The sequence below is a fragment of the Paroedura picta genome, chromosome 6 (genome assembly GCF_049243985.1).
Source record: "Paroedura picta isolate Pp20150507F chromosome 6, Ppicta_v3.0, whole genome shotgun sequence".
NCBI lineage: Eukaryota > Metazoa > Chordata > Lepidosauria > Squamata > Gekkonidae > Paroedura > Paroedura picta.
The window spans coordinates 84,442,381-84,455,204 of NC_135374.1; the positions used below are offsets into that span (position 1 = coordinate 84,442,381).

At 42.4% G+C, this 12,824-nt stretch overlaps 1 protein-coding gene across 8 annotated transcripts in view; it reads right to left on the minus strand.

Moving 5' to 3' along the window:
- LOC143840180 (cohesin subunit SA-2-like) overlaps positions 1–12,824 on the minus strand; it is a 61,626-nt gene that overhangs the window by 14,041 nt on the left and 34,761 nt on the right. For all 8 annotated transcript variants that reach the window (XM_077343363.1, XM_077343370.1, XM_077343365.1 and 5 more), the window contains 7 exons: positions 10,953–11,061; positions 8,294–8,411; positions 7,593–7,696; positions 6,406–6,498; positions 6,234–6,323; positions 3,426–3,629; positions 854–927 (listed from right to left, as the gene is read on the minus strand). In XM_077343363.1, coding sequence (XP_077199478.1) covers positions 854–927; positions 3,426–3,629; positions 6,234–6,323; positions 6,406–6,498; positions 7,593–7,696; positions 8,294–8,411; positions 10,953–11,061 — 792 coding nt within the window. The remainder of the gene's footprint in view (positions 1–853; positions 928–3,425; positions 3,630–6,233; positions 6,324–6,405; positions 6,499–7,592; positions 7,697–8,293; positions 8,412–10,952; positions 11,062–12,824) is intronic.

A 12,824-nucleotide genomic window follows, 5' to 3' on the forward strand; every position in this document is an offset into this window, starting at 1 on the left:
ACCCCAAGTATTTCAGATTAAATGGAATTAATGTGCTACCAGCATCTGTTAATTATGATTATAAACCACCTGGAAGAAATACACCAATTTACTGATCCCAAGTCTGCTTCACTGCCACTAAAGCTTATATTTGCAAAGACATTTTAACAACAAGATCTCAAGCTGCTGTATTTTTCTGCTTCACCCAGTGATTTCACATTTTAATATAATATTTTATTATTCTTCAGTTTTGGTTCTATAAATAAAGCAACATTATTCTAAGCAAACCTGATTCTATGAAACCTGTCCTACGCCTTGTCCCCTATACCCCTCAAAGGAGCCTTTGTTCTAGCTCACAAAACCTGCTGAAGATCACCAACCCCAGAAGGGTAAAGATGTTCTCAACCAGATGTCCTCAACTAGGCCTTTTCAGCCTTAGCTCTGGGCTGCTGAAACAACCACATGAGTGAGATCAGGGCCCGGCGGGACCTGGAAGAGTTTTGCAGGGCCTGTAAGATGGAGCTATTCTACCTGGCCTACAGCTGAGTCCCACAGAACGTCAAAGCTCCTGACCCCCCCAAAAAACACACACTCACACACAGAGCTATATATTGGTGGACAAGAATATAACATCAATTGTCACCAAAACATCTTATTGGCACTTGACCATCTTCCCCACTCCTGAGGGAGGCATTATATTCCTAAGTGATGATTTTAATAATTTGTAACCGTTTTTATGGATGTGATTATGTTCTATAACATATTATGTTCTATAATATGTTGTAAACCTGAGGCCATGGGGGAAGGACGTTACAGAAATATAATGAATGGATAAATGAATGAAAGTGAATAACCATCATAAAAGGTATCTTACTTATGAAATGCAGTTATTCTTCTCAAAGTGGAGTATCCACAGTGAATTCCTTCTTCTGTATGGAGACCTTCTCCCTAAACCACAGTACAAAGAACAAAAGAGAAAACACTCAGCTGAGTTTGAACAAGTGTCTTGTAGCAAGCTGGCACTAAGTTCTTAACCATGAAAGACGTTATTAAGCCAAGACACACGGGACCTGCAAGCAGCCCCGCTTACCTACCATGTACACTACCCAGAAGCACCCATTCACACACCGTAAAAGGGCTTCTCTCTGGCAAACAGCTAATAGTGGCAATGGTTGCTGTCCTCTTGGTGCAGGAACAGGCCCAGCTCCAGGTACCTATATGGCCTGAGATTACGTAAAGGGCCTCTTGAAATCTGCTCAGTTCCCATACTGTGCTGCCTCTGCATTATTCTTATTCAGTGGAAATTGTTCATTTTACAGCTATGCCCAACTGCAGGGAAGACCCCTTCCTAGGGCAGCATGGAGAGGCGCCAGGTGCTAGGACCCCAACACTGCTTGTGCACTCCTACTCTGCCAACCAAGGACTGCGTAGACTGAATGCACCCAGACGAGATTCCTCACTGGTGCATGCTGGATTGTGGGGAGTGACTACATCCTCCCTTCACCAGGTCCATTTGAGTAGGGAGCTCAGAAAGAGCGGTGGCTTTGTTCTTATGTTTCATTGTGCATAATTTTAGGAGGCGGGCAGAGAGATCTTGTTCTCTGATCTACTTCTAATCCTAGTGCTGAGATCAGCAACTGAATTCATACAGTGGCAGATATATCCACATAGCCTTGTACAAGGACTTCTGCACACTTACCTGCGAGGTAGATGATTTGGTGCTTCCCTTTAAAAACTGCTCTGAGCTCCTGCCTCTCTGCCCATTCAGAGTCTGTGGTGTTTGCAGTGGTTGCTTATTCAGACTAGGACCTACATTCAAATCCCCACAGAAGCCTCAAAGCTCAGCCAGCCACTTCCTCTCCGTCTAATCTATCTCACAGGGTAATTGCTAAGCTAAAATAGAGGATGGAATAAAACACAGTCTCAAAGCATGCAGAAATAAAAGATAAGGCAAATCCTGAAACTAATCCTATAAATAAAGATTTGTTCGTTTGGTACACAAAACGAGGTTGCTTTGGGTAGAATTTGGCTGACCTCCCTGGATGAACTAGGTATGGATTGGTGTGGAATCATCCATTATCAAAATAAATGCGGGTGAATTTGGCTCACTACATTTACTGTACTTCAGAGGTCAATAAAACCTATCAGCATGAACTCTTGTACGGTGGAATGACATCTGTTAGCGACGGCACAGTCGATCAGCTGTCGTTGAAGTGAGTCTGCAGGCTATTCATACTTCCAACAGCTGCCCTTGTATTCTTAGAACAACGAAAACCTTTTCAAGTATTTCTGCACGCCCTCCCATACTCACACAGATAGAGAATGATGGGGAAGCAAATATTATTAAGATATAAATTTTTTACAAGAGGTTTAAAAAAAAAACAGGCTCCAGTTGCAAAACTTTAAAAGTCACAGAGACTTTTAAATGCCCCAGCATTGGAGGAGGAGGGTAGAATCTGTTTAATCTACAAAATAATCTGCACTTTAAATTAAATTTCTTTCTGTATCTAGAATAACAGGCAGTCATCAGTTTAGAATGCAAACTTCAAAAACAGAGGCTTGAAGCAGGACATGAAACGTGGAACATCCAGAAATCATTCTACACTCTGTAGAAGGCACGCTACATTTTGTTATTTTCTTACACCTCTGTTCTACCAAAATATAATTTTCATTACTTCAGGCAGAAAACCAAGATTGTTCTGAAACAGGGAAATTATTGCTGCAGGGTTTCTAAACACACAGAAGCACATCTAAAACAATCACTGATTTTGGACCACTGAGCTCATGATAAATTCCTACTACTGATTTCACTCCTGCATAGGAAATAAAGCTATATTCCATATATAAACCAGCACATGTGATAAGTCCATTTCACTGTGTGCGAGCACGTTCCTCACACAGCTGCCAAATGTAATCCAGAAGAATAACCTTCAGTCGTTCCAAGGTGGCAAGAGAGTGTGCACCACAGCCCTCCCCTGGGCCACTCACCCACAATTCTAGTTCTTGATATGGCTAGCAAGATGTAAGGGAGAAACAGTAAACACACCTTGACGGCACCATCTGCAGTACCGTGGAACAATACAAGGGACAAGGAGGATCCTTGTATTGCAATGATAGTAAACCCACTACATGGTGGCTGCGTTAGTGGCTTACAACATCCTTATCGCTTCTTCTGTTTCATCCCCACAATAACAGCCTCGTTGGCTAGATTAGGCTGAGAGAATGAGTGGTCTGAGGTCATGCAGTGCACTTCCATGAGAGTGGGAATATATAACTGTTTACACCAGATCCTAGACCTACTGGGGCTCTAGTCTTTACTTCCCCTTCCACTCATAAAAAATGTACATTTCAAATTAGCCCTTCCACCAGAAAACAAAAACCCTTTTACTTCTATTTTGCTTCAAAAAACTAACTTTGTTCCTCGTTACAGCTGACCTCATGCATACCTCACTTAAAAATGATCCCAAGGGCTGATTTAGTTTGGCCACCAATTCATCCACCAGTTCAGTTCTAGCAAGAGCCACTTTGTTAGATATTGGAAGTTCTTCATTGCAAAGAATATAGTACAGTCTGGAACAAGCCTCCAGGACATCCATGTCACTGTGGTCCATTACAATGACCTTCACTTCTCTTAACAATGCATCCAAGTGCTGCAAAGAAGGCAAAATGGTTGTGAGTGACATAGTACTGAGATCCCCAGTGCAAATCTCCACTCACACATTGGGTAGCTTAGAATACTACAACTGTATTTGCTTGAACCACAATAAGTGACCCATTTTACAGAGAGAATGGTGAAATACTGTCACATGTCCTAGGTCACATGCAAAATTTCTCCGCCATGACATGCAGACACACATTCAGGCAACTGAGCCAGCTTGGTGTAGTGGTTAGGAGTGCGGACTTCTAATCTGGCATGCCGGGTTCGATTCTGCACTCCCCCACATGCAGCCAGCTGGGTGGCCTTGGGCTCGCCATGGCTCTGATAAAACTGTTCTGACCGAGTAGTGATATCAGGGCTCTCTCAGCCTCACCCACCCCACAGGGTGTCTGTTATGGGGAGAGGAATGGGAAGGCGACTGTAAGCCGCTTTGAGCCTCCTTCGGGTAGGGAAAAGCGGCATATAAGAACCAACTCTTCTTCTTCTTCTGTCCCAGAGAAAAAGTGATACGCATCAGGAAGAGGCCATCTATGCACAGGTACAGATAAGTCCTCACATCTGTTCGGCAAGCAAATCATCACAGGTTGACAACTGTTGTTACGCAGCTGAATCAGCATGCCCAAGACCAGCCCCATGTCACTCGAACTTTGCACGAGCATGCTCCTAGGGATCTGACGGGCTATAAATCGGGAACAGTTAAAATTAAAGCTTGAGTGACAGATTCAGAGCAGCTTCATTCCTCTTCCAGATGAGCACCACCATCAGCTTGACAGGTCATGTTCTGAATTTCGGCCAAATGTTCTCCTTTTCCCTAAGAGGCCCAAAGGGCAAGACCCATTTCTGAGGAAGACAGCCTCCTTTTCCTGGCGTACAGCCCTAGGTCGCTTTACAGCACTAAGGGCAGGAGCAATATACGGTAGGGCTTGCCCCAATTCTACTTGGGGTGATGACAGTATATTCACTACCACATTCAGACAAATGAGAAAAGAAATATGGATCCAAGAGCAAGAATCAGGTTCTAGCACATGGGCCCTTCCCCCTAACAAACCACACAGAGATGGAGAGTCTCTTCCCAGACTTTAATCATCACTAGGGCAGGGATATTTTATGTCTGAAATGACACAGACAGGCTATATCATGGTAATAGTAATTGCCATGATATCCCTGGGGCTCCATTTCTCTCCCTTTTATTAGGGCCTTGTCCAGAGTTCGTAATGCAAAACTCCAGATATTATTACACAGCAATACCCATAAAACCAGTAATTAGCAGCTCAATAAGGTGTCAGAGCAATTTTTGGTGACTTCCATCTAACCACATTTTTAAGCACATGCATTTCTGTCTTTCCTACAAGGAACACAAGGCAGGGCAGTCATGGAATATCCATCCAGGTCATTGAGTTACAGCAAAGTTGCTTTCAGGACAGGGCTGCTAACTGCCTGGAGGGGAAAAAATTCTGTCCCATGGACAAAGACTGGATAGGATGTTATTTACCAGGCAATGTTACTTACTGCCATGCCATGAAAAGCCTCAGCTTCCCATTCCCACACATTAAGCCCCTATTAAAGTGGCAGGACATTTTCTCCATGGCTGAGGGCAGCTTTACTTAAAGGCTACATTGTAGGCCTCTAGAGGACCAATTTCTGCAGTACACTCCTTTTTCTTTCAGAGAGTAGCTGTGTTGCTCTGTGGGAGAACAGCTAGCTTCAAGTCTATTAGCAACTTCGAGATCAACAAGATCAGGTATTTGACAAAAGGAGCAACGATTCTTGAAAGCTGATACCCCACCCCCCCAAAAAAAATCTTGTTTGCGTTGGAATTCTTGTTTTGCATCCTTGCATGCAAACTTAGTGACTGAAGTGATGCATGATGGGAGTGTTCCATTCTGTCAATTAGCTTTTGACAGCCGGTTGTGTGCGTGAGAGAGAGAGATTAGACCAAATCTCTCTCTGTTCATGTTCAGTTTTATCTGTCAGAAGCTATAATCACTGCTTGTGTATTGTGAATATTAAAATGAAACAATGTGACAGAACCAGATGGTTAACTTTATGTAAACAAAAAGGGGGAAAGTGTATCTATTAAGACCAGCTTTTTAACTCAGAGAAAGAGTTACTGTTAACAATTGTGCTTAGACTGTTTTCTGGTATATAAGTAAACATATTCATTATTACTACAGAAGACAATATACCTTATTATTTAAAATAAGAAAATAATTGCTGTTGTCACCTGGCAGTTTTTATATACAATTTTTCTCACTCCACTGAGTGTACTGTGACTAGGAGATTAGTGTAGGTTGGCCAGCTTCCACAAAAGATTTCATTGTATTTCTGTCCAGCTAAGTTATTGAGAGAAATCAAGAACCGCAGTAATACCCTCAATATTTTTCTACCATTAAATCCAAAAGTTGGTCTCTAAACTGCTACTGGACTGGAATATAATAGTGTTTCTTGTTTAGTTCCTTTTGTTTACCCAAATCAAATAGTTCTGCAATGTCAGGGCACACCACTGCATTTCTCATTTGACTTCCAGCATCCTCTTTAGCATCCAAATCCACATTCTCTCTCCAGCTCTCCAACACATGCAAACACACAACGTCACCTTTTCCAGAGGTCCAGGACCATACAAGTCCAAATAGAAATACTGTGGAATTTGCAGGAGGCTTGTCAGTTTTTCTACATCCTCCGAATACTGTAAAGGAAAACAGGATATGAGCAAACTGCTGAAATCTAAATGATTTAATATGAATTCATTCAAATGGCTGCCCATTTACCTTTGCCAAGAGCTGGGGAAGCACCACAATGAAATGTTCAGTGATTTTAATACTATCTTCCACTTGTATCTTCTTCTCTTTGGTGGACAGGATCTGCAGGTGAAACACATTGTTCCTATTACAGCAGAATATATGCCATGCATTCGTAATTAAACTAGCTGCAGCATTAAAAGTTGGCATTAAGCAAAATATTAGGGTTTGAACAAATCCAATGCTGTGAGTCTTCCTTTAAAAGTTTAATTATAGATATGTTTGTGTTTGGTGTTATGTTTTTTTTTTAAGTGGCTGCTGATCAGCAGGGAGAAATTCATATTGTAAAATAGAATTTTGTTTTGTGTCTGAAAAGGATCCTAGTATGTGCAAAGTAGTATGAAGATAAAGAAAACTCTGGACATTCCAGTCATATCAGTCCCTCATGAAAGAGTTCAGCACTGCCAGCCACTATGAACAAACTATGCAGATCTCTTGGCTCCCGTAGTATCACAATGTGCTTGAGGGTCATTCTCAATGTGATGCTGCAGCTCTGAGACTGGAGATCCAGATGTATTATTTGGCCTGAGAAAGCAACTCCTGGGAGGCCTGATCACATTCCTGGGAGTGGGGACATGATACTCTCCCCTGAAACACCATCTTCCCTGCTGAAATGGATTTCCTCTCAGCTGCTTTAATTCAGGATGGGGGGGGGGGGAAGGTAGGGGTGACAGAAACAAGAAGGTTGCCCATCTTTTTTCCTTACCTTGACTTAAAGCAGCCCACAAGGGCCATTTTCAGGAGAAAAATGAATACCAGCTTTCATCAACACTGTGGCTGCCATTTGTATTAGCCCTCACAAGGAGTTGCTTTGGGGTAAAAATAATACATCTGGATTTCCTGTCACAACACTGCACTGTTGTTGTATTTCAAGCCCTAACATCAGGACTGAAAAACAGAAGCTGAACAGAAGAACAGAACGGATAAGTTGTGATGAATCATCAGCTAACTCAGACATGTTTCTGAGCAGTCACAACAAATTTCATGGAAATGATAAAGCCAACTTAAAAAAAAAACGTTCTCATTGCATTCGCTCAAAGGAATGCAGGCTGTTAGTCCTGTAACAATGATTCTGTTTTCCTGCTGCAAAGAAATATGCTGCTAAGATCATTTGGAAGAACAGATGACCAGTAAATCAGAAGAACATTCCCACTGACTTTCTTGGTGCCCCCTCTGCCCACAGGAGGATGACCTTCAGCAGCTTCTCGGACAGTTGCTAAGATTATCTCAATGAGGGCACTCTCTTGGGCATCGCTCAGCGCTGAAAGCAAAATGACATAGACTCCATTCAGTCTCCCATAGAAAAGCAATTAAGATCCTAAGAGAGTTAATTTGGAAACATCTGAAATATTCTCCAGACAAGCAGCTTTAAATAGCACAGAAAAGAGAAATGTCCGATGAACAGGTGTTTTTTAAATAATCTAGGCTTTATTAGCAAAGATAATCAAGACTATGGAATTCTCCACGTATTTTAAGCTCTTTTTAGAAACCCATCGTGATCAAAGGCAGTTGAACAACTGGACCCTTCCTACCCTGTCATCTATAGACCAGCTAGCACACCTACCTATCCCCCAAAAGCACATGCACAAACATACAGCTGTTCTGAAGTAGTAATCACACACTGTGGACAAACTTTATTGAGTGAGCTGCAGAGTATAGCTCTGACAGAGAGACTAAGCCTCTGCTCCACTGCCTAAAAACAGCGATATAGTTTTAAAATACTGTGTGACGTTGACAGAGGACCCCCAGTTGCTGATGCCTCGCTTGACCCCTGTCATCCAGTCTCACTTGACTTCTCATCCCACCCAGCTCCATAACATGGCAGCATCCCAGCCTAAAGCGCTACCAGCCCACCTACCTTCCTTCTGATTATCAGCATTTTCCAATAAGAGAGACGTCATGCACTCCCAGTCTTTCAGTAAACTCACGGACCAATCCCACAGGCTGTCTACAAGGTACGTGACATGACTGTGAAGCTGGGGAAGAAATTAAGATACAGGCTGTAAAAAGCCACCCATTTGGTAGGAGCTCCCACAAAATTCAAAGCAGCACTGTGATAAAGGTGGGGTGGCAGAAACATGACCATAGCTATGTTGGGGCTCAATATGGCCTATGCAGCAATTTCCACTTCCACGTTAACACTGGGAACAGTCATAGCATGAGCATCAGGCAAAATTCCACATGTGTGCACAACTCTAGTCCACTTGCACGAATTGTTGCTGTGACTTGCATTCCATCATATTAAATTTTAGTGTAATGATGAGTGTGGGAGCCTCCTTTGGTTAAACTGGCCATTAACTAATTCCAGTGATGCAGTATCACTCCAGGCCATTCCGCACAGCGTTAATGTTACTGAAGTGTTACCATTGTGTAACGCTATTTATTTTTCGTTATTCATGACGTTGTACACAATCTGCAACACTCCCACAAAAATCACTTTGTTGTAGCGCTTTTGGGGGAATCCACAAAAGTGGATTCTCCCTAAAAATACCGCTAGACTCTTGAGAACCGCTAAATACCGCTAGACTCTTGAGAACAACCTGCAACACATCCGAAAAAGACATGTATAACGGTAGCAAGCATGTCCCTCCCTAAGCTCTTGCACCAGAGCTCCCGGCATTGCGATCGCCATTTTTTTTCCTTAAACCGGCAAAAACAACAAATAAGCGATGCTTCTTTGGCTGAAATCCTTCCACAAACAATTGTCTGTAAAGTTTCCAAGAACAATACAGCCCCCCATTCGACACTGCCCATAATTTCAGCCAAAAATTGCACCGGGGGGGGGATTTTTTTTTCTTTAAGAGCGTGTAAACGATTAAGCGCCAGCTTCTACACCAGCGAAAAAGGTCTTTCTGATACATCAAATGAACGAATATGCGTAGCTACTGGTGTTTTCGGGTTTAAAAAAAAACAATTTTTAAAGGGAAGGACGACCACAACAGTTAATTGTCTTTCCGTTGTGCGGAATAGCCCTTATTCACCAATGAACAACCTTTCCTTAACTCAGCCTTTCTCAAGTTTTTTACCATTAAGACACCCCAGAAACATTCTTCAGGCTTCAAGAAACCGCAGAAGTGGCATGATTGTGCAGAATATGGTTGGGAAGCATAGCTGTGTACACAAACCACCCGGGGCCCCTCCCCTTTCCACCCCCTCCAGGCCCATCATTGGCCATTTGGGGAGGGGGAGACGGAGCAACATATATATGGTCATATAACCCAATAAATGTTTAACAAATTTTAGAAATATATTAAAAATTAACTAACTCCCACCCATTTGGGAAACCCTTCCAGGGCCATCAAGAAACCCCAGAGTTTCACGAAACCCTGGCTGAGAAAGCCTACCTTAACTGGCATAGAAATAGTATATTATTATGAAAAATGAGAACATGAATCCTCAACTACAATCTGTTTATCAAGCTGTAAAGCAGGGGTAGTCAAACTGCGGCCCTCCAGATGTCCATGGACTACAATTCCCAGGAGCCCCTGCCAGCGAACGCTGGCAGGGGCTCCTGGGAATTGTAGTCCATGGACATCTGGAGGGCCACAGTTTGACTACCCCTGCTGTAAAGCATGCATTCTCAGAATACAAGAGATCAGACAAGATTTTTGTACAGAATGAACAATTTAACAGTGATAGGAAAGCACCCATCCTTGTGATATCTTGGATTTAGATTACAGGAATACTGATAAAATGGCTATGCTCCTATAGATCTAACCAAGATGTCACCCTTTAACCATGCCTCTCAGATTTATTTATATATATTTTTTGTTTTCCAGATTTTCTAACATGTCTAGAATGTTTCTTTTCCATAAATGTACTCTGCCTTCTAACATTTTAGTAACAAATTATTTGAGAATATTATCCCAGTTACCATTTTTCTTCAGATTTTCAAAATTGTTCTTTTACAGTGCAGTCCTATATTTCAGCCACACAGAACTATCTGTGCAATTCTAACCAGCGTTACATCCTTCTAAACTCACTAACTTGAATGGATGTATAAGGAGACCTACACTGTATTTGACCTCATGCACTTAACTACAGCTTATCTTTTAAAAAGTTCAGGAGTCAGGCACTCTGCACCAACATAAATGTGCAGCCAGAACAGTGGGACCATACCATCTTCTTCCCTTACATGAGTTGGTCCTCAAATTGATATGTACCATAGACTTTTTTTTTTTAAATGCTGCTTCATTCATCTGTTTGTCTATTATACTTCAAATATACTTAATGAGAGCCAGCTTGGTATAGTTAAGAGTGGCAGCTTTTAATCTGGCAAGCTGGGTTTGATTCCCCACTCCTCCGCATGGAGCCATCTGAGTGACCTTGGGCTAGTCACAGTCCTGTTAACGCTGTTCTCACAGAGCAGTTCTGTCAGAGCTCTCTCAGCCCAATCTCACTCATAAGGTGTCTGTGAGGAGAGGAAGGGAAGGCAATTGCATGCTGCTTTGAAACTCCTTTTAGTCTCCTTTAAGAAAAGCAAGGTATAAAACCAATTCTTATTATTATTTTCTTACCTCACTCTCCAAGAAGAAAATTATTAGTGTTTTCAGCTGACTAGCAATGGGCTCCAGTTTTCCATTTCTTTTTGAGAATGCTTCCATATCAATTTCCTGGACAATCAGTCTGTCAAGAAAAAACACATTCAGTCAATTCTGGCCCCAAAGTTCCAACTTGCAAAAAACACAGTGCCTTGTGAGGTTATTATGGATTCTGAAGTGTTTACTGTAAGTTGTTAGAAGCACATGATCTTAAAACAAGCAACAATCCAGAACCCTTTTTTAAAGGATGTTGTCTTTTCCAAAGACTGCCAGTTTGGTGTAGTGGTTAGGATTGCGGACCTCTAATCTGGCATGCCGGGTTTGATTCTGCACTCCCCCACATGCAGCCAGCTGGGTGACCTTGGGCTCACCACAGCACTGATAAAACTGTTCTGACCGGGCAGTAATATCAGCGCTCTCTCAGCCTCACCCACCCCACAGGGTGTCTGTTGTGGGGAGAGGAATGGGAAGGCGAATGTAAGCCGCTTTGAGACACCTTCAGGTAGAGAAAAGCAGCATATAAGACCCAACTCTTCTTCCTCTTCTTCTTCTAAATAGAACTAAAGGTATTAAGTGAGTCAACATAATGGGTAAATAATTGATGGGTAAGTATAATTTGATTACCAGTTTCAAAGATACCTATTCCAAATAAAGAATGGAAAGTACAAACATATAAAAATAATTTAAATTGTTATTTATTGAAATATTTATAGACCCTCATTACTTGGCCAAACTGAACCCAACAGTCAACCAGATTAGAATCCCATGCCTGAAAATCACAACACAAACTCAAGTGTCATGCTACTGAGGTTGTTCAGTGTTCAGTTAAGGGCACATAATAATTGGCTGGCATTTCCTCAGTGGGTGTTAATTGTAAGAAGATGATCTCCAGATGGTTCTGTCAAAGTATCCATGACAGTTTGGAGAAGGTGACTTCTCCCCAGCAGGTTTTGAGTTTATAAGACAGGCAGGCTGAGGCAGTACAAGTTGACGAAAACACTTTAGGAAAAGATGCAGTCTTTCTGTCTTCTCTCTGTCTTTCTGTCTGTCTCTCCCTATGAGTGCCTCCTCATCTCCAACCATACTTGCATATTGTAAACATAAGATTCCAGTACTGTCTCTTCTAAAGGGAGCCAACCCAACTGTTTTATATTCTGTATAATTCTACTGCTAAACAGAGAAAACTACATCATATTTAGCATGTTACTTTTTTGTGTAAGTTTGCCAAAGGGAATGCAGACTTACTGCAGCTGCAAATCCCCATGTCAAGTTTATTTTTATTTTATTCATTTTTCTATGCGACCGCTCCTAGCCCACAGCAGCTTCCAACATAGATAAAACAATAAAATCCACAACAATAAAAATCCCCTACCACCCACCCCAACCCTTCTTCCAAAACCCTCCCTTCTTACCAAGCCACCAGAATTCTGTCATATTTGCCCAAAAGATGTAAATAACCAAGTGCAAAGGGAACCAAGCCACTGGAGAAGGGGCCAGATCTTCCTCAACCTGGCCTCAACCAAATGTCTGGTGAAAGAGCTCTGTCTTACAGGCTCTGTGGAACTGAGAAAGCTCCTGCAGGGCCCTCAGCTCTTCCGGGAGCTCATTCCACCAGGCAGGGGTCAGGACCAGGCGAGCCTCATGAGGGCCAGGAATCACTAGCCTATTTGTGCCTCGAGTGCAGAGCCCTACACCGAACTACCCTAAATAGATGAGTGGGGTGTAAGCTCATGGGATACGATGGAGGTGGCATAAAACTCTCCTTTAGCCATCTTCACTGTCATCTCACACACCCTCATAAGCATGTGATATGATGCTCTCACAGCTTCATTGCGAGACTTCCTCCAC